The 21582-nt window shown below is 40.1% G+C and overlaps 1 protein-coding gene across 1 annotated transcript in view; it reads right to left on the reverse strand.

Annotated features, from left to right (window-relative positions):
- Nucleotides 1–20342, reverse strand: part of LOC126194420 (toll-like receptor 2) — a 50678-nt gene extending 30336 nt beyond the window's left edge. Inside the window, exon 1 of the mRNA XM_049932768.1 lies at nt 20280–20342. Within this exon, the coding sequence (XP_049788725.1) occupies nt 20280–20342 (63 nt within the window). The remainder of the gene's footprint in view (nt 1–20279) is intronic.
- Nucleotides 20343–21582: the final 1240 nt, after the last annotated feature.

Below are 21582 nucleotides of genomic sequence, written 5' to 3' on the forward strand. Positions count from 1 at the left end.
GGGCGATTGCATCAGATGCTGACCGCCCCGGCCTGAACCCGAACTGCCTGTCGCTCACCCCGCACAACACTCGGTGTGCCGTCAATCTGTCAGCCACCAGTTTCTCCAATATTTTGCCAAATATGTCCAACAAGCAAATTGGCCTGTAAGATTTCACTTCTGCAGGGTCCTTGTCCATTCCTTTCTTTATAATAATTACGTTTGCCGTTTTCCATCTCTTTGGAAATTTTCTCTGTCGGAGACATTCGTTGTAAAGATGTGTTAGTGGCGCAGTTAGCCGAGGTGCCAAAAACTGCACTACCTCCGCCACAATGCCGTCCGGCCCAGGTGCTTTTCCTTTTTTCAACGATCTTATATGGGTTGCCACCTCCTCCTCTGAAAAAGGGTAGACAGCCGTCTTATTACCGCATTCCTCTTGATCTTCATTTCTGAGTTGTTTCTGCCCCTCTGTTTCCCCTTCCGCATTGTCGTCAGGCAACAGGGACCGGAGGAGGACCCCCGCAGTTTCCTGCCAGGACTCCGTCATCCTGTCCCCGTACCTGACTGTTGATAACTCCAGAGGAGAGCGGATTTTTTCCCTTACCAGCTTGTATGGAAGCCCCCATGGGTCCGTGACTGACTGGTTAAGCACGAAATTTTCCCAGCTTCTCATCCTGACTTCGCGTAGTTCCTTTTGGAACTTCTGCTTTTCCTCCCTGTATAACATCTGCCACCCTTGCCGTTCCTGCCAGACGACACTGCGCTGGTAGTGCCTCCTCAGCCTTCTGACAGATCGACGCAGTTCACCTAGTTCAGCAGTCCATGGTGACGGAGAGGCCGCCATGGCCCTCCTCCTTGTAGGTACGGCTGCCTTCACTGCTCTTGTCACTGCATTCACCAGTTCCTCTGTTCTCTGGTCTACGTCTATGTCTAGATACATGTCAGCTTCCGGTAATGGAGGAATGTCACACTCCCTCGCTAGGCGCTCTCAGTCAGCTCTTCTATAATTTAGTTGCACCTCCCACCCCGTGGCCCAGCGGCACTCTCTTTCTCCCAAGGTAAAAGATATCAAGTTGTGGTCGCTTTGGTGGCATTCTCTATGACTCTCCAATTTTGAATAATGTTAGCCATATTTGGTGTAACAAGGGTCACATCAATATTTGTGTCCTGTCCTCCCCCTGCAGCGTAGGTAGGAGGATTGCCAGGCCTGTTTGCCACCACAAGTTGTGATGCCATTATGAGTTGCTCAATTTGTTCGCCGTTGGCATCCCTTGTGCCACTGTACCACAGGGGGGATTTTGCGTTAATGTCAGCTGTTACTACAACTTTTCTTCCCTGCAACGCCGTGGTGACTCTAGCCAGGTGGTCTATGTAGAGTTCTATGTTGTCCCCGTACTGGAAATACGTGTTTATGAGAATTATTGTTCCCATGGGGGTTTGAAGGTCCACGACGTTGCAGTGGCTAGTTGTGAACTGTGATAGTGTGGTGACTCTGAGGAGTTTATTAGTGATTATGATCACCGCCTTCGGGTCATCTCCTCTGCTGACTATTTGCCAGCCCGCAGCAGCAAAAGCTATTTTTCCAGCCAGGGAGTATGGCTCCTGTAGACAGAGTACATCTAGTCTCCTCTCTTCCACCTCCCTTCGGAGCTCCTGCATAACGAGTCTGCTGTTATGACTGTTAAGCTGTCCAATAGTTAATTTCGTCATTAAGGGAAGTACGTATGTATTCGGTCATGTGGCCAAGTCTTACTCCAGTCGAAAGCAATTCGTCCATGTGCTACTACTGATTGTTCGTAAATGTCATTAAGGTCAAATTTCTCACCTCGCCTGTCGAAAACTTTCTTGAGCAGATCACGCAAGGCTCCGAAGTCGGTGGGGAGATTCACTGATTTTAGCTGGATTCTGTCAACAGCCTCCATAACCGAGAAGGTTATCTTTCTGCCGTCTTCGTGTCCTACTCGGACCACATGTCGTAAGGCAGTGGTCAGGGTAGCCGGCTGCTCCAATCTGGATAGTTGCATAGAATACTCCAAGTTGGGGTATACCCTAACCGGATCGACCGGTGGGACTCTGACAATTGGAGAGCTTTGTACAGTGGGGCTCGTGCATGAGCTTGTCACTGTATTTTCTTGAACGGGTAATTGATTTATATGATCGATATGATTGTCTTTTGGCGTTTCCCTGTTTACTTCGTGTGACCACGTTACTTGCAGCTGGCGAGATGTGTGCAGCGGAGGAGGTGAGATGTGGACGCGGCACCTGTGAATCAATCGCGGTCACGAAAGAAGTGCAAAAATCTCGCGGTCTAGCGATCAGGCAGACGGATCGCAATTTACTCTCCACCAGAGTCCTGAAATCATGGTAGATTTCAGTGTGTGACACACCCGTTGGCTGGTCGTACCAAGTACCAATTTGGCTCACTTACACGACAGAGTACACAATGATACCAAACATCAAGACTGGTAAACCAAAAACAAATAATTTTGCCCTCGGCAAAAGAGGAGTTCGAGACCAGAATGAGATTTTCACTCTGCAGCGGAGTGTGCGCTGATATGAAACTTCCTGGCAGATTAAAACTGTGTGCCCGACCGAGACTCGAATTCGGGACCTTTGCCTTTCGCGGGCAAGTGCTCTACCATCTGAGCTACCGAAGCACGACTCACGCCCGGTCCTCACAGCTTTACTTCTGCCAGTGTCTCCTACGTTCCAAACTTTACAGAAGCTCTCCTACGAACCAGGTTCGCAGGGAAGTGGTTCACTGGCTTACTGGTACTATCGGCGAACACGTAAACAGGTGAATTTTTATTACGCGTGGTTCTGCACACAATGGCCAGTTTACGACTCCACTTTGTACACACGTTCCTTCAGAATGTCGCCCCAGCCCAGGCTTCTCCTGGCGCAGCGGCAGGTATCGCGGCAATTTTCTGCTGGAGCCCTGTTTCGACAAGGGGCTGCCCTGTCTGCCTTGTACGGTTGTGGGCCTGTCCGGTAAGATTTACTACGGGATGGGCTCACCGCCAATTGCTTTCAACTCCCAACAACCCGATCCTACGAGCTAAGAATCATAAAAATACCTCACGCTTTTAGCTCCCTACCAGGCTCCATCAACGTCTGCTCAGGCTGTTAACTTTCTAGAGTCTCGGTCAAGGTGCATCAGGTTGTAACAAAATCTTTAATAACTTTCCGTATGCGAAAAATAGGTGAAAGAGTAACTTGTCCCCTCTCAAAGTGAAATGGAAAGAAGAAAAGGATTTCTGGTCAGATGAGTATAGGGTAATATCAGCTGCAGCAGAAAATGATATAATGGAAGTGGGATTCGTCGTAAATAAGAAGGTAGGGCAGGGACTGCGTTACAGTGGATAGTTAAGTGATAGGGTTGTTCCTATCAGAATCGACAGCAAAGCAACACTAACAACGATAGTTCAGGTATACATGACGACATCGCAAGTTGAAGTTGAAGAGATAAAGTCTATGAGGACATTGAAAGGGTAATACGGTACGTAGAGAGAGATGAAAATCTAATAGTTATGGAGGCTGGAATGCTGTAGTAGGGCAAGGAGCAGAAGAAAATGTTATAGGAGAATATGGGCTTGGGACAAGGAATGAGAGAGGAGAAAGAGTAATTGAGTACTGTAATAAATTTCAGCTAGTAATAGCCAATACTCTGTTCAAGAATCACAAGAGGAATAGCTTGGAAAAGGCTGAGTGATACGGGAAGATATCAGTTACATAAAATCATGGTCAAGCAGAGATTCCGAAATCAGATATTGGATAGCAAGGCGTACCCAGGAGCAGATATAGACTCAGATTACAATGTAGTAGTGATGAAGAGTAGGCTGAAGTGTAAGAGCTAAGTCAGGAAGAACCTATACGCAAAGAAGTGGGATACCAAGTGCTAAGGAATGATGAGATACGCTTGAAGTTCTCTAAGGCTATAGACACTTCAATGAGGAATAGCTCAGTAGGCAGTACAGTTGAAGAGGAGTGGACATCTCTAAAAAGGGCAGTCATAGGAGTCGGAAAGAGAAACATAGGTACAAAGAAAGTAATTGCGAAATAACCATACCGGCCGCTGTGGCCGAGCGGTTCTAGGCGCTTGAGATCGGAACCGCGCTGCTGATACGGTCGCAGGTTCGAATCCTGCCTCGAGCATGGATGTGTGTGATGTTGTTAGGTTTACGTAGTTCTAAATCTAGGGGACTGATGACCTCAGATGTTAAGTCACATAATCCTTAGAGCCATTTGAACCATTTTGAAGTAACTATGGGTAACAGAAGAAATACTTCAATTGATAGATGAAAGAAGAAAATAAAAAAAATGTTCAGGGAAATTCAGGAATACAGAAATGAAATCACTGAGGAATGAAATAAATAATAAGTGCAGGGAAGCTAAGAGGAAATAACTGCATGAAAAATGTGAAGAAATCGAAAAAGAAATTATTGTCTGAAGGTCTGACTCAGCGTATAGGAAAATCAAAACAACCTTCGATGAAATTAAAAGCAAGGGTGGTAACATTAATAGTGCTACGGAAATTCCACTTTTGAATGCAGAGAAGAGAGCAGATATGTGAAAAGGGTACATTGAAGGCCTCTTTGAAAGGGAAGATTTGTCTGATTGACAGGAGAAGAGACAGGAGGAGATTTTTAAATATAGGTTATCCAGTATTAGAATCAGAGTTCAAAAGAGCTTTGGAAGACTTAAGATCAAATTAGGCAAAAGGTATAGATAAAACTCCATCAGAATCTCTAAAATTATTGGGGGAAGTGGCAAAATAAACACTATTCACGTGGGTGTGTAGAAATTATGAGTCTAGTGATACGCCATCTGACTTTCGGAAAAATATCATCCACACAGTTGCGAAGACTGCAAGGAAGACAAGTGCGAGAGTTATCGCACAATCATCTTAACAGCTCATGCATCCAAGTTGCCTACAAGATTAAATAAGAAGAATGAAAAAGAAAATTGAGAGTGTGTTAGATGACGATCAGTTTGGCTTTAGGAAAGGTAAAGGCACGAGAGAGGCAATTCTGACGTTGCGATTGATAATGCAAGCAAGAGTAAAGAATAGTCAAGAGACGTTTATAGAATTTGTCGGTCTGGAAAAAGCGTTCGACAATGTAAAATGGTGCAAGATGTTAGAAATTCTGAGAAAAAGAGGTGTAAGCTATTGAGAGAGACGAGTAATATGCAGTATGTACAGTCATACTCAAAAGTATCCGAACGACCTGAATTGCATTTCGCCTGACTCGCATGTAACCGACATAACGCAGCTGTCTAGCAGGTCCTCTAATCGCTACTTGGTACAGTCGTTTGACTATTGAAAATGGTTCCAACAAGTCACCACTAGAAAACACTGCTCTGTATCGCAGTAACTCATGATGTAAAGTAATACCACAATGCTACAACTATCAGGGAACACCTTATCACAGATAAGACTGTCCTTAAGGCTTGTAAGCTCACATTTATTACAATAAATGACATACCTGAAATGTTAACACTCTTATTGTTACGTCAGATAGGTAATGCACGTAGTAAGTTCATCGTATTCGTGATTTCCTCTTCAAAGTAACATACAGTACTTATTATTTAAAACAAAATGACATTAAAAATTTAAGTTATTCACTAGCAGTTAGTTGAGAATATGTATGAACTTCAAATGACACGACGAACCGTCTCGTTCTGCATATGGATACAAACCCAGGTCAGGCAGACTAAGCAAAGATTTCGGACTGACGCAAACTAACAGTCATTCCTGATTAGGCATACAGAGAGTGATATACCTCGATTTTAGACAGTATCAATTAACAAATATCAACTTTAAATTACATAACGCAAACATTTTTAACGGACGCGAATTACTCCCCAGCATCTCTTGTCCCTGTTAACGAACTACGAGAGATGTTAAATATTGCTTTTTCACGAGTAACTTACATGAAATGCCGTGAGGTAAAGCTTTGTGTTGGACAGGGATTCGAATCCAGAACCTAATCGGATTGATATCGAAGCACAATCAACTGTGACATATCGGATTTTCTCGGCAGTAGCTAGATGTTTTAACTGAAATGACGAGACGAAACATTAATTTTTTCCTTCCCAGGACTCCAACCCACCACCTATTGCTGTTATATTCTAGAGAAATCGAACGTTAAATATGGGTTTGTTGCACCAGCAGCGACATGTGAGCATGTTTGAACTAGAAATAATATGACGAAGAGTTCAGTGCTCACTTGGAATAGAGCCTCACACATATCGTTGTTGACTACGCACAAAGAGACGTCAGCTACACCCGGCCATTTGCATTATCTCGCAGCGCTGTGGTATGCACAAGTTCTGAAGGAATTGTTGTTCAGCTCTGGAGCTGTTGTAGCTATGTGTCAGCTAGTAGCGTAATGGTAAGTGTTGTGCACCATAGATAAGATGTCGCGAGTTCGAATACATTTACTACTAAATTTTTTTAAAACGCAATTCTGCTGTCTGCTGAAGTTACCAATGTAATGGAACTATGAACATAATTCTCTTCACTTCTCAACCCAAAATAGTCGCATGTGGAAAAAGATCTAACTTCTGTGACATTTTGTTCTTTTCAGGTTTAATAGACAGCCAGGCAGCAGATGCATCTCGAAGCTTTTATATTATGTATGGGGAGAGCGCATCGTGACCAAATACGTCAGAAAAGTATTTTCTACATTAGCTGTCATGTGGTGGCGGCATTTTATTCTTCTTCAAACATTGTTTGACAGCTTTAACTCAGAACAAGTTGTCTGCATGCATGTAATCAATAAACTGCACGTGCATCGTCAGACTGTTATAGATAACATCAGAGAATTCGCATATATCGTTGATGATTAATTTCGCTCTCATGTTTACTATTGTTTCAACAACGCTAAAGGAAACCTTACGAAAACTGTGCACTGTATTATAAGAAATGAAATAAAACTACCCACGATAACCTTACGACGAAAGTCTGTTTTAATAAAACTGAGTATCTGTACACAAGCATGCCTCTATCGACACGAATTAGTAAAATACTACTCACTTAGATTTTGATTGGGTCTGTGTATAATTGGTATGCTGTGTCATGCTCAAGAGGTATGCAAATGTGGCGTTGCATAAATATAGTTATGTATTTCTAGAAACCCAAAATTTGCTTGTCAGCAGCGGAAAGAGGCGTTACCTGTTGTGCAGCATTGTAAGTTTTTCACCATTGCACTATGAGCCGAAAGTATTTTCTTGCGATTTCCTTATTGATGTTTGATCTGACTGCTTGTAGCTCTTTCACAGAAGGGGTAAAAAACGTTAAAGGCAGTGAGACTGGAACCGCGAACAATAACAGACGCTTTTTCACAGGTCAGTATGTAACCTCCCCCTCTCTTATCGACCTTAATGACAGTGAAAAATTAAACCGCGTGTACCTAATGGAAATTTGGGAAAAGCAATCGTCACCGAAGTTAATCTGTCGGTAAAGAGGGAGGAAAGGGTTACATCTAAATGAAAGGAAAAATGCAAATGAAATTGGTGGAAATTAATTTTGAAAAGGGGTAAAGTTAATAAAGAAAGTAAATGTGCGGCCGTTACGTCAACAATTAACTAGCGGTAATTAGATATTTGAGATTTGGGGGAAATTACGGTCGCCAGTCCTAAGGACAATTACTATAGTAACTGAAAAAGAAAGGTTATTACACATATAATTAGCACTAGATGCGTGGCAACTGAAGGTTGACACGTGTAGTGTGAAAAATGAAAGTTTGTCGGAAGTAATAAATTTCACTACACTCTGACTTAATTCAGCAAAAGAATTAATAAAACCGGAAAATCGAAAGTTAATTTAGTGACTGAAGTTAATAGTGAGCTTTCTTTCTGAAGCACATCGAAATTCAGTAAAATACGGTTAGTCTTGGACTACCTCAACAATCATTTCAAAAGCTACTTGAATCTACGCAATTTAGAAATAAGAGATTTAACTTTGAACTTGAATTAAATGATTCTGAACAATTAACAATAGTAAAATTTAGTACGTACCAAGCTGAGCTGTAGTCACAGGTAAGCTAAAATATGGTAACAAAACTCGCACTCATAATTTGTGCTTGTGTAATCTAAATATTGTAGCCAGCTATGAATACTTTAACTGAACTTTGAAATTAAAGCAGTGAAATAGAATAATATTTCTTTAATGCTGGCGTTTGAATTTCAACGACACTCGGGTTCATTCCGGAAAAGGAAGGGACCCTGCTTGGTAATGCAATTGGGACAATGAGCAACAAAGGTTTATGCTACGTTGCTGTAATTTTGTGATTTGAACAGTTTTAAAAGCTGAGGTCTGCCATACAGTTCTAAAACTTTACGTGCTTCCAGTCTTCCTTGTTGGTTGATTGAAGGTTTGAAGCCGTCGATCGAGGAGGTGGCGACAGTCACTCATTGTCGGCCGTCGCTGTTGCAGAAGCTGGATGTTGGCGCGCCTCCTTCTCGACACGGTCACCAGGCGAAACGGGCTCTTGATGGGCGCCAGCTAATGCTTCCCGTCCGCGACACCGTGTCAGAAACTATCATAGCAAGTCGAGCACAATTACATGCTGCCAAACCCCGAATGCGCGGCAACTCGCGGGAGCATCACACAACACACCTGCTCCACTGCACTACCCCAGCCAGACTCCCCCTGCTCTGCCCACGCTCCACGCGGCAGAGTTATCACACAGGCGTCTAAAGCTAGCGAAATGATGGATGCTCAACTACCGGACCTACCGATAGATGGCTCTAGCGCGTGCCGGCCAAAGATCATATCATTGAGTGTCCGCCATATCTGAATTTGGCGAAAAACGAAGTGTCAAAACACGGATGAAAATGTTTTTCGTTCTGCGCCCTGATAAGTCTTTTATATTGGATGTTCTAGATATCTACACATCAACATAAAGAAGTGTTTCTAATCTAGTGAGAAAAAACAGTGACAGTTCTGCTATGAAATTCCTAAATTCGAGTGTGTTTTGGAAGTTTGACAAGCTGACCTATAAATTGTTTACTATTAATTTTATGAGTGCTTTACTTATTTGCCCGTTTTAAAATACTATTTAAGATTCAATGGAGCTCAGCAAATTACCTTGGTTGCCAAAGCTTTTAACTACAGGTATAATTCGGAAAACAGTGAAGACGTGTCTTGAAAAAAAGTTGACATCGTTTGCTTAGGCGTATCTTTACTGACAACAGAAATTACAACTGAACTATTAAAGTATTACTTAGTTATAAACGGAAAAACTTATTTTTCTTTATCTGAAGTGATGCATTACCGATCTGCATATATGCTGACACTGTAATTGCAACATTCACTTACGAATTTGGCTCTCTCTTTGATCAGAAATTGAAATGCCATGATTTTATTAACGCCTGTATATGACACAGTGTATTTTAACTGAGTGATAAGGTAGAAGCACCAGTTTTTGACAGTGCTTCAGTCTTTGATACGAGACAAGAAATACATTTAAATGAGACAAACACAAAGGCCAACGTTAAGGATCCTCTTAAATGCATAACTTGTATCATTTGGAAGTTAAGTGTAGTAATAATATTATATTGGACTGATCCATGATGATGTAGGAAGTGAAGGAACTTGTTGAAAATAACATTGATCACAGCTGTTAATTTTAAGGTTGGGGTGTCTTAAAACTGTAATTTTCCAGTCCGACACCCAAATAATGACTGGTACCATGGTTTTATTTTAAAATTGAATTAAAAACATGTCAGTGAGCAAAATTAATTACACTATGAATTACAACCATGGAATTTTATTTGTGTGAATCTTGGTTCCAGTCTTTGACATGGTGTCAATCACTGGAATGACTGGTTGTCATGATATGGCCCAAGCAAAAATCAAACCTGAAAGTGAAAGCTGTAGAATCTGGCCACACAGGCACCCCAATGGCTGCTACAATCTGTGTTAGACAAGAGTGACATATTGCAAATTTAGTGTAAAAAGTTCCATATTGTCTGAATTTGTCCTACACTGACAGGACATTCTAGTCCAGTCGATTTTCTTATCTGCAAAAAGTACACTAGCCAATACCAGTGGTACAAAGGTAGTGCCAAATTACAAACTATCCAGTAACAAAAGAAGTATTGCTGGACAATGTACAGTAAATAATATGTAATAACCTGAGACATTCAGAATTGGTTTGAAAAAATAGAACAGCATTTGGAAAGAGAGTAACACTTTGAAAATAACAAATGACACAAGTAGAGTTTTCAGTTCTTATGAAAGCTCGCTTACTTTTTCTTTTTTTTCCTTTTTCCTCTCTCTTCTCCATTCTCAAGGGAAAAATGTGTTAAAATAAAAGTGCAAGAAAGTTGTGTACAACGTTGGAAATGATGAAAAAGAAAATCTCACTATGCTTTTAACAGCATATGCTACTGTAAAGCTTGCTCCCCCTAAGAACATGATTTTCTCCCATCTCTCTCTCCCTCCCTCCCTCCCTCCTCCATGTGAAGAGTATTCCTGTAATAATAGCTAATAGCATACCAAGAACATGAGGGTGTCACAGTGGGGATTTGTTTTCTGGTACAGACGTCTGATACAACTATTCCACAGCAAAACTTACTTTCAACAGGTTTGCTAGCAGTGCATTCCCATAGGAATATTATGTCCTCCAGGAATCACATTGGGTACACCACTTTCAGCATAAACTGTACAGCAACTACAATGTTTTGTGAGCAAGTAATGCCAGTCAGTATCTTTAATTTTAACATAAGTCTTGACTCCCTTAATTACCTGCTTATACATGTGCTTGTACTACAGGTTATTGGTAAAGCAAATACTTATTGAATAGGTCTTCACACTTTTAATACTTAGCAGAAATTCTGAAAAAAGTAAATTCTTTTATTACTGTATCACCTCTATGGTGAATTAAGAGGTACTGACTGGTTTCGTTGAACATTTAATAGAAGCCTTCTTTTTACCTGCTATTGATAAAGAGCCATTCCAAGTTCGGTACATTACAATCTCTCGCATTTTTCATGAGGTTTGTTATTCTGTACACTAATATTTCTTCTTCTAAATGGCAAATATTGCATTCAGACATTGTCGGTATTAAAGGTAATTCATGAAATAAATTATATTTAAACCAGAAAATTAAAGGTTCCTCATGACACATGAAAAGTACGTTGTTACACACATGTATGTACAGATTCCAAAATGTCTGTGAATTTGAGTTACAAACTTTTTTAAGTAGAAATATGAAGATCACAATACTTTGGGTCTGCAATAACTCAAATGTAAAATACTTTAGTTCCCTATGGGAAACTTTGTTCTTTATGTGACTCATGCAACTGCTTTCACTCTTAATGGAAATCTGAATGGTTTATGTTAAAGTTAACTTGCAAAAAGTGTAACCATTGTTACATAATTTCTGTGAAGTAAGATTCCTTAATGTTAATTCCTTCCTTTGTCATTGTAACTTGATAATTTCAGTTCCATATGGGACATATGACCTAAAAAAAATGAAATGCTTTTATTACTATGACCAAACAAAATCTTTTTAACATGTAGTACACAGTTCAAATCAGCAAAAAGTGTAACTGTATAATTAAGGTAAATGTTGATGAAAATTAGGCATGTAACATGAATACTGAAATTTCCTAATCCGCAACTTGTGGTCATGTGGTAGTGTTCTCGCTTCCTGCACCCGGGTTCAGTTCCCAGCGGGGTCAGGGATTTTCTCTGCCTCGTGATGACTGGATGGTGTGTGATGTCCTTAGGTTAGTTAGGCTTAAGTAGTTGTAAGGTCTAGGGGACTAATGACCATAGATGTTAAGTCCCATAGTGCTCAGAGCCATTTGAACCATTTTTTGAAATTTCCTAGATTTCCAAGTGTAACTGAAACACTGTATTCAGTACTTTGTAGTGCTAGAAAGATAATTCTATATGATTATTTGCATTCTCTTCCCCTCCCCCCTCCCTCAACACAGGAAAATATAATAGAAAGACCTCCTGGCAAAATAAAGACAAAATTAAGAAAATTAGGTTTTGCCTGAATCAGGCCCCGTTATTCTAGAATGGTTCTAAAGTAATAAGAATGCTTACGATCAATTGGAACATTGTGTTCATTCTAAAAAGTATTAAAACAAGAATTAAGAGAGTAACAATTTTATTGCTCTTATGTTGCAGAGTATCCACAAACATTACTGTTTGAAACATAGGGCCACTGCATATCCATTAGATCACACCCATTCTGTGATTAAACTGTTTTCTTAAAGTGAAAAATTCCAGTTAACATAGTTATTGCGGGAAATATTTTCTCACACCGAAAGCTATCTGTCAAATAAGTCTCAGAACTTTTTTTCATTAATTTCACACAAATCACCTGTTTTTAACGCAAGTGCATATTTTGTAACACCTAACATCTTAAAATAAGTTTATATAATAAATAATTATAATTTTGTTACAATATCTACACAGGATGTAAAGAGTTAATTTTACTTCAATGTGATTCATCCTTTGAAGTTCATCATTATACAACAACACATCTATGGACAAAATAGTTTTAAAAAATCTGTCAAAATGTCACACCCATCTGCATGAAATGTCCCAATACATAATCTTTTCTAATTTGAGCACTATACATGGTTAAACAATATGAGTTTATTTAACTTCTGCCTTATACTTGATTTGTTGTTTAAAATTTTCTCAGTGGGCTTTTTTTCCATATGTTTTTAAGCATGTGCAGGAGTACAGGGATGCAATCTTACAAACAAGTTGAGTCTGATGTAAATCCTCAATCCCAATTTCATAATGGTAATCATGACCAGGAGCAGGAAATGGGTAATCTACAAATTTAATTTTAACACAATGCAAAATCTTGGCCTGTATATATTTCTGTCGCATATCCCCAGTAATCACAAACATCTGAAACAGTTTCTGAGTATTCTACAACAGAGTACACGCAGTCACTTGTTTTAAACAGTTTTCCCCAGTTAACAAAATTTACAAATGCATTTTTATTGGCCATATTGGGAAAAGCATAGAGATAAATACATTCTAATGCAGATTTAACATTTCTTGCATGGAGCAGCAATGGAACACCAATGATTTTTAAGCTTTTGATATAATTTTCAGTGTCTGAAAATACCAAGCCGATAAGATTTGTTGTCAAGTCTCAGGGGGCTCTTATACCCCTTACCTAATGGATTTCTGGAGTTCAGAATATCAAAAATCCTATCAATATAATACAAAAATTCTACTGTTGCTTCACTTCCTTTAAAATTCGGATCACCAACCCTCCTCAAAAACTCTATACTATCTGCCACGCTAGAACTCAAAGTCTGTGCAGCTAATGAAACATTCATTTTTCTATTTACACTACTTATATGTTGCCCTGATAGTTTGTTGGCAAATGTCATACCTTCTTCTTGTTGTACCTTGTTCAATTGCTCAATGAAATGCCATCTAATAATACCAGTTGGAGACTCAAGAGCAGATACTTCTGCTAGAGCATTTCTGGCAAACTTAATCATATGACATGTCCAAGATACACTAAACATTGTATTTTTCCACAGGATAAGGAAAGTAGCTTTTAAAATCACCCTTGGAAAAATTTAAAGTACAGTCAAGTGAACGTAAAGTGCTTATATTTACCTTACAGCCATTACATGTAACACAACAAACCCTAATGCCAGAACTATGCAGCCTCTCTAAAGCAGATTTTATCACTGTGGTCTGATTATTTGCCTGTACACCGTTGATAAAGAAATATGCAATCAGGCATTTAAATTTGCCTTTAATAGAGACAAGCATGAAAACCAGAACCTCAGATGGCTCTATTACTTCTTTTACTGAGCCACTTCCCCACCAAAGTCTAAAAAACCTGTGTACTGCTTAGTTCCTTGGTCCCAAACTACTTGCTTCCTAATTGCCATACTGTCTACAATTAGACATGAATCGCTGAACTGGTCCCTTACAATGTACTTGAAAACATATTTTAAGAAGCCAGGTTCACAGTCTACACTTGCCACCCATTTTGAAATCAATGATGTATGGGGCAGAGGCATTAATTTTTTCAGGTATTCATATGCTGCTGGTGAATAAAAGTACACAGTCATCGCAAACATTTTCACATTTGTTGTGAATCTATTACCCTTTGATGAGACAGAGTTGTTCACTAAATTGCACACTAATTCCACTTGTGTTCCTTTCTGATGATTGAGGAAGTTATGTAACTTCTCAGGAAGATGCCCCTTCTCCTTCAATGAACTTATGATGTCATCCACGGAAAACACTTTCTTCTTCGAAGTTTTTCACGGACACACTTCAGTTTACGTTTTATTTCGTGCACAATGTCTAAGAAAAAAAATGCAAGTTTCGGTCGCCTTGTCTTCCATTTATACTTTCGGCTGTATACCACAATCAATTACTGAAGAACCAACTGCACTCTAAATAAGGAAATAATTTCGTTATATACGATTGAAATAACTCAAGACTTGATGAAAAAATATTATAAGAAAACGTTGGGGGTGTGAAAACATCCTTATACAAACGTTTTCGACACAATTCGCAGCTTCTGCATTGGATAAGTGGGACATGCTTTCCATTGAAGAATTCTCATTGACAACATTCTCCACGCAATCAGTAGCGTCTGCAATGGGCAAATCGAGCACGGATTCCATGACAGAACGCTAAAAACAAAAATATGGACCTGTGTTACAACATTGCTTAGACCTATGTAGCGTACGAAATAACTTCACAAAAGTAAAAAGCGCACACACAGCAAGGAAAGTAATTAGCTACCTCAAATATAGAATCATCGTTGTCACTCAAAATCCTAACAACATGTCGTCGTGGCTGTTTATTTGGTGCATCAAATGTGTCGGAAACTGATGGCACTGCTTCGGGTTTGAAACGTTTCTTCCACGTTCCAGGGCTCACTACGTAATCATCTTGTCGGAAACGGTTTCCGCAAAGAAAACTGCAAGAAGTAGGATTAAAATCTTTCCGCTTCACGGAAGTAATCCACGTCTTTAGTAGCTCTGGGTGCTTTAGAGGAAACCTGTTCAAAAACATCGAATTAGCAAACGCACTAAGTCTGTATTTTTATCGTATTGTATCAGTAGTCGTATTACCTGTGAAATGGTAAGTCACTCTCCTTACTCCATCGCTTCGTACAATTGAAGGCGGAACAAGAAATCACCATTTCAATAATCCGTAATTCCTTATACACCGTACAGACCGAGAGAAACTTCTTGCCAAATTCGAATAAGGCGGGCAATACCGACGACAGTAATCAGCTGGTAGAGCCATCTATCGGTAGGTCCGGTAGTTGAGCATCCCTCATTTCGCTAGCTTTAGACGCCTGTAGTTATCACTGCCAAAGATCCTAAACACTTTCGTTCCTCACACGACCTATCGATGTGTTCGTTCGATAGCATAGTTTTCCCTAGGCAAGACCCAGCGTAAAATACAAATAATATTTACAAAACAAACCAATTATACATCGACATAAATGCATATATATATATATATATATATATATATATATATATATATATATATATACAAATAGTAAAACAATTACAATATATAAAGACACAGAAATGTCATATCTTGAGGTAACAAAACAAGGAAAAAATTATAGTACAATAGATGGAAATAGGAGGATATGCATTTCCGGCGTTACAAGTACATTACCACAGAGCTGGCGAACAGTATGTGTATGAGCTTCCTCTTACGAGGCCAATTGGAGCTAGAACTCGTAAACCGCTCTTAAAGGGCGAGATTAGTTGCGATTTCCACTTGCAACGACTTTCCTGGGCTGAAAACCGTAAGTTTACAATATTTTGTTACACCTCAAGCGATAATAACTGAGATTATTCAATGGAAATGACAGGTAAAATCAAGTGAACTTTGAGGCTTAATTCCGTGCACACCAGGAAGTAACTCGTCGATCACAGAGTTGCCAAATATACCTTGCCTTGTTGCCAAATCTCAGTTACAGTACCAGCAGGAAGAAGACGAACCGATGTGATCCTACAGCGGGCTGGAAAGTGACCATAGCTGGTGTCTCCAAGTCGCAGCTGCTACGGCCTGGAATACGTAGTGCGACTGATTCGCATTTCTGTAACTAGGTTTAGGGACTGGAGCGTAGTTACTAAAAGTACTCATAAATGACTGCAAACTAAGCATCATAAATCAGTAACTCTCATAGCTGTTTTTATATTTCTTTCGCAAGTGTACTCAAAACAAAGAAACTCATTCACAGTCGTTTTCGTACCTCGCCGATAGTCGAGCACAACAAAGAAATAAAAATAACAAAATAATGTGTGTGTGTGACAGAGAGAGAGAGAGAGAGAGAGAGAGAGAGAGAGAGGGAGAGAGGGAGAGGGAGGGATTATAATAAAGAATGAGAGAGATAGAGAGATTGTGTAAAAAATTGTTGTAAAGAAATTGAATCATGGTATGTAAAAAAATCTTTCATTTAAAATGACACGTTCCACATCATTACGAAATGTCGTATTCATGATCTATGGAACAAGAATTAATCTAATCTAATCACATCATATTGATGACTAGCCATGAAGAGTCATGAATTACCGAAATTTTTGCCAATACCAGTAACCAAATCTAAACTTGAAAATAAAAGACAATTTTTGTAATAAACCAGGACCCCTATCAATACCCTTTCGTCCCTGTTAGCTAACCACGAAAGATGTCTGATATACCTCCATTCAGAAGTAACAAAGTGTGCATGCATTTAAAGATGAAGTGCAAGATGTGAAGTTCTGTGACGGAGATACGAACCAAACACGTAATCGGATTGTTAACTAAGGAAAATCAAATGTTACGTATCGGTTTTTCTTACGAGCTGCTAGGTGTTTGAATCTAAAATAAGGATACAAAGTTTTGTGCCTAAGCAACAATCGAACTGCACACCTACCGTGCATCCACGAATATAGCTTAAGTATCAGTTGCTTACTCACCAACAATAAGATGTGTGCGTATTTGACCAGAAATAACGACACCTATTGAGATTGTTGGCAACACATGAACAGACATTAAAAATACACAATTTTCACTAGCAGGTGTGTGTGCACTTGATAGGGCTTGAAATGAAATTATGAATATTTTTGTACTGGATCCTTTGGAGGAGACCTAGAGAAGATTGCAATCTTGGGAAAAGGAACGAAATGATTGAACTATACTGTTCTGAGAGATTCAGATCCTTGAAAGAGGAGATACGAATTCGTATCACAGTCCAGCACCAAATTTTTCAACGTCTCTAGTTCAATCAAGTACAAGTAAAATAAAAGACCTGTTCCTTTAAATGGCTATCGGTTCATTAAATAAAATAAAATTTTCTAATGTAAGTGAGTTTACTGGCGACTGTATTTCTATTAGCCATGACTTATGCTATGTCGTTTCCCAACGTAAACCGGCTCTGCCCAGTTGGTAATGAAGGAACGTGATGTTTAATGCGGATTATGGATTATAACGTCTTTCTCTTGAGGTTACCAGAGGTAAAATAAATCTGTTTCCGCCTCTTAAACGTAAATTCCTGAACCCACGCAGTGCACCTGTGATAATTCGTTCCCCCAGACCATTGTGGCCACATTCCCCAGCCTCAAGAGTGTGCTGAAACGGATGATGTGCTTAGCTTACAAAATTAGTCACGGTGGAAAAATGCGAGTCTATTGAATGGTTAAGTAGAAGTAAGCTTCTGACGCGGAAATTATGCTATTCTCATGTCAGCAGAACGTAAAGACTCTTCTAGGCATCAGAGGCTCGAAGTAAAGCCATTTTGAATTTTCACAAATTGAGCAAATTTCTTAGTTCGAGAAAATCCACTGTGAAGTGTGAAGTTACCGGATAATTCGATTATTACTATCATTTTATTCATACTGCTGCTGAAACACACGTGCTTGAAGATCATTTAATGCCTTTTGGTCACAATAGAAGTAGTTTCCCAAGAACAGGTTCTTTCCCTGTCTACGGAATCCTTTTCATGTTAATGTCAAACATCAGCAGTTACTCGTAGATTACATTAAAACTAAAGTAATTGATAAAGACGCCACTTGATAACAAAAACGCGCTGCCTTCCTTCATTTACTTGCGCCAAGAAATGGCTGTCGAATACTGCCAAACCAAAAGGCAAGAGATCTTACTGCCTTCCGATATATGTCGCTGTCAGCTCTTCCATATGATTTGGTTGACATAACTGTTTCAAGTTGTGTATGACAGACAATGTTTTAGATAATAAATTGCTTTCCTTTGATATAAACAGAAAGATTTTCATTCTAAGCTATCCAAGCACAAAATTTTCGCAATATTAGTTCAAACTTAATATTCGCTTCTATAATGTAGGAAAGTATTTCAAAGTTGCAAAACTCGTATCCGACTCATTGACCTTACACTTAGTCGCTGACCATAAGTTCTAGCTCAGAGTGACACCAGTTTAAGTAACCTAATGTAGCGAAGACTGTTTGCCAGCGCTCTTTGCCGCCCGAAAACACGCAATTCACTCATTTGGCTCCATAAGTACACTGTAACAGTAATTTCTGAGTGTGTACAATGCATACGGATTGTAGAATTTAGTGGTGCTCTCTCTTCCACGCCTGACCTAAACGGGCCCTTTATCATTACAGGCGCTGGCGTTCCAAAACGTCCCAAAGGTGTTCTATAGGATTCAGGTCAGGACTCTGTCCAGTTAGTCCATTACAGGGATGTTATTGTCTGTAACCACTCCGCCGCAGGCCGTGCATTATGAACAGGTGCTCGATCGTGTTGAAAGATGCAATGGACATTGCTCTTCAACAGAGGGAAGCAAGAAGACGCTTAAAACATCAATGCAGGCCTATGCTGTGATAGTGTCACGCAAAACAACAAGGGGTGCAAGCCCCCTACATGAAAACACAACCACACCATAACACCACCGCCTCAGAATTTTACTCCTGGCACTACACACGCTGGCAGAAGACGTTCACCGGGCATTCACCATATTCACACCCTGATATCTAATCGCCGCATTGTGTGCCGTGATTCGTCACTCCACACAACGGTTTCGTACTGTTCAATAGCCCAATGTTTACGCTCCTTACACCAAGCGAGGGGTCGTTTGGCATTTACGGCGTGATGTGTAGCTTATGAGCAGCCGCTGGACCCTGAAATCCAAGTTTTCTCACCTTCCGCCTAACTGTCATAGTACTTGCAGTGGATCCTGATGCAGTTTGGAATTCCTGTGTGATGGTCTGGATAGATGTCAGCCTATTACAAACTACGACCATCTTCAACTGTCGGCGGTGTCTGTCAGTCAAAAAATGGTTCAAATGGCTCTGAGCACTATGGGACTCAACTGCTGAGGTCATTAGTCCCCTAGAACTTAGAACTAGTTAAACCTAACTAACCTAAGGACATCACAAACATCCATGCCCGAGGCAGGATTCGAACCTGCGACCGTAGCGGTCTTGCGGTTCCAGACTGCAGCGCCTTTAACCGCACGGCCACTTCGGCCGGCTCTGTCAGTCAACAGAGGAGGTCGGCCTGTATGCTTTCGTGCTGTATGTGTCCCTTCACGTTTGAACTTCACTTTCACATCGGAAACAGTGAACCTAGGGAGGTTTATGAGTGTGGAAATCTCACGTACAGACGTATGACACAAGTGACACCCAATCACCTGACCACGTTCGAAGTCCGTGAGTTCGGCGATACGCCCCATTCTGCTCTCTCACGATGTCTAATGACTATTGAGGTCGCTAATATGGAGTACCTGGCAGTAGCTGGCAGCACAATGCACCTAATAAGTAAAACGTATGTTTTTGGGTGTGTCTGGATACTTTTGATCACATAATGTATATTCCAAGCACTTTTATTTTGGCAAAACTGTACTAATGTATTGTCAGTTCAATTACTCGTGAGGCAATTGTGAATATAAAGACAGTGCCATTTCGAAGTGTTCGAAATGTCTAACATCAATGTGTTCAGGACACACAGATGCGAAATGCTTACATTTTTGCAATGTAGGTGGCATTACGAGCTGGATAAAATGGAATATTTCAAGTGGAACTTTATACATCAGAAATTTTAATGTAACACAATAATGCCTAAGGTGTAATTGTAATGGATATATTTGGGGATAGTTCCATAAAAAAAGAGTTATAGTGAATTAATAATGTTATTTAGGTTTTCAGGTAGACGTATCTGTGACCGTGCAATACACTGACGTCTGTTTATTAATTACATGTTCGTCTTATACATTTCTATTCAATTGCACCACATCAAAAAACATAATCGTTCAAAGCGGCAACCCAACTACGGTACCTAGACGACTCACACTGCCAGAGTACTTGTTTAATGTGTTATATTCTGGTACAACATTTTCTAGAGCTAGCCCCATATACACAGTCTTACATGTTTAACGAATGTTAGTGTTTCCACATGTATATCGCCAATCGTAAAATCAATGAGCAATGATTGTTTCTTTGGTACCCCGGTCAGTGGGAAAAGTTGCAACCGACTAGGGACTTCCTCTAAAACATCAAAGCAAAACGCAAAATAAAGTACTGAGCAACAACAGAGCGTCAGCACTCATCAGTCGATACCCATACTGTCGGAGCTTCAACCGAACAAAAGGTCCACGTGGTGGGAGGAGCGTCGTATCAGTCTGCGCTCCGGGGTGACTATGTCGTCTGGCGCTGAGATGCAGACTTTTTCCATGCCAAGCTGCAATCACCTGGAATTATTAACCGTATCTATCGGTACGTCTTTTAATACTCCCGGATTCCCTTCCAACACTTACATTATCTTCGGTCTGTGCTGAAGGTACATATGTACTGGAAAAACAGAATTCTATCTTGTCATATTTCAACAACTACGGTTGTTGTTGTTGTTGTTATGGTCTTCAGTCCAGAGACTGGTTTGAGGCAGCTCTCCTTGTTACTCTATCCTGTGCAAGCTTCTTCATCTCCCAGTACCTACTGCAACCTACATCCTTCTGGATCTGCTTAGTATATTCATCTCTTGGTCTCCCTCTACGATTTTTACCCTCCACGCTGCCCTCCAATACTAAATTGGTGATTCCTTGATGGCTCACAACGTGACCCACCAACCGATCCCTTCTTCTAGTCAAGTTGTGCCACAAACTTCTCTTCTCCCTAATTCTATTCAGTACCTCATCATTACTTATGTGATCTACCCATCTGATCTTCAGCATTCTTCTGTAGCACCACATCTTGAAAGCTTTTATTCTCTTCTTGTCCAAACTATTTATCGCCCACGTTTCACTTCCATACATGGCCACACTCCATACAAATACTTTCAGAAACGACTTCCTGACACTTAAATCTATACTCGATGTTAACAAATTTCTCTTCTTCAGGAACGCTTGCCTTGCCATTGCCAGTCTACATTTTATATCCTCTCTACTTCAACCATCATCAGTTATTTTGCTCCCCAAATAGCAAAACTCCTTTACTACTTTAAGCGTCTCATTTCCTAATCTAATACCCTCAGCATCCTCCGATTTAATTCGACTACATTCCATTATCCTCGTTTTGCTTTTGTTGATGTTCATCTTATATCCTCCTTTCAAGACACTGTCCATTCCATTCAGCTACTCTTCCAGGTTATAATTTTTT

This window comes from Schistocerca nitens, chromosome 1 (assembly GCF_023898315.1).
Source record: "Schistocerca nitens isolate TAMUIC-IGC-003100 chromosome 1, iqSchNite1.1, whole genome shotgun sequence".
NCBI lineage: Eukaryota > Metazoa > Arthropoda > Insecta > Orthoptera > Acrididae > Schistocerca > Schistocerca nitens.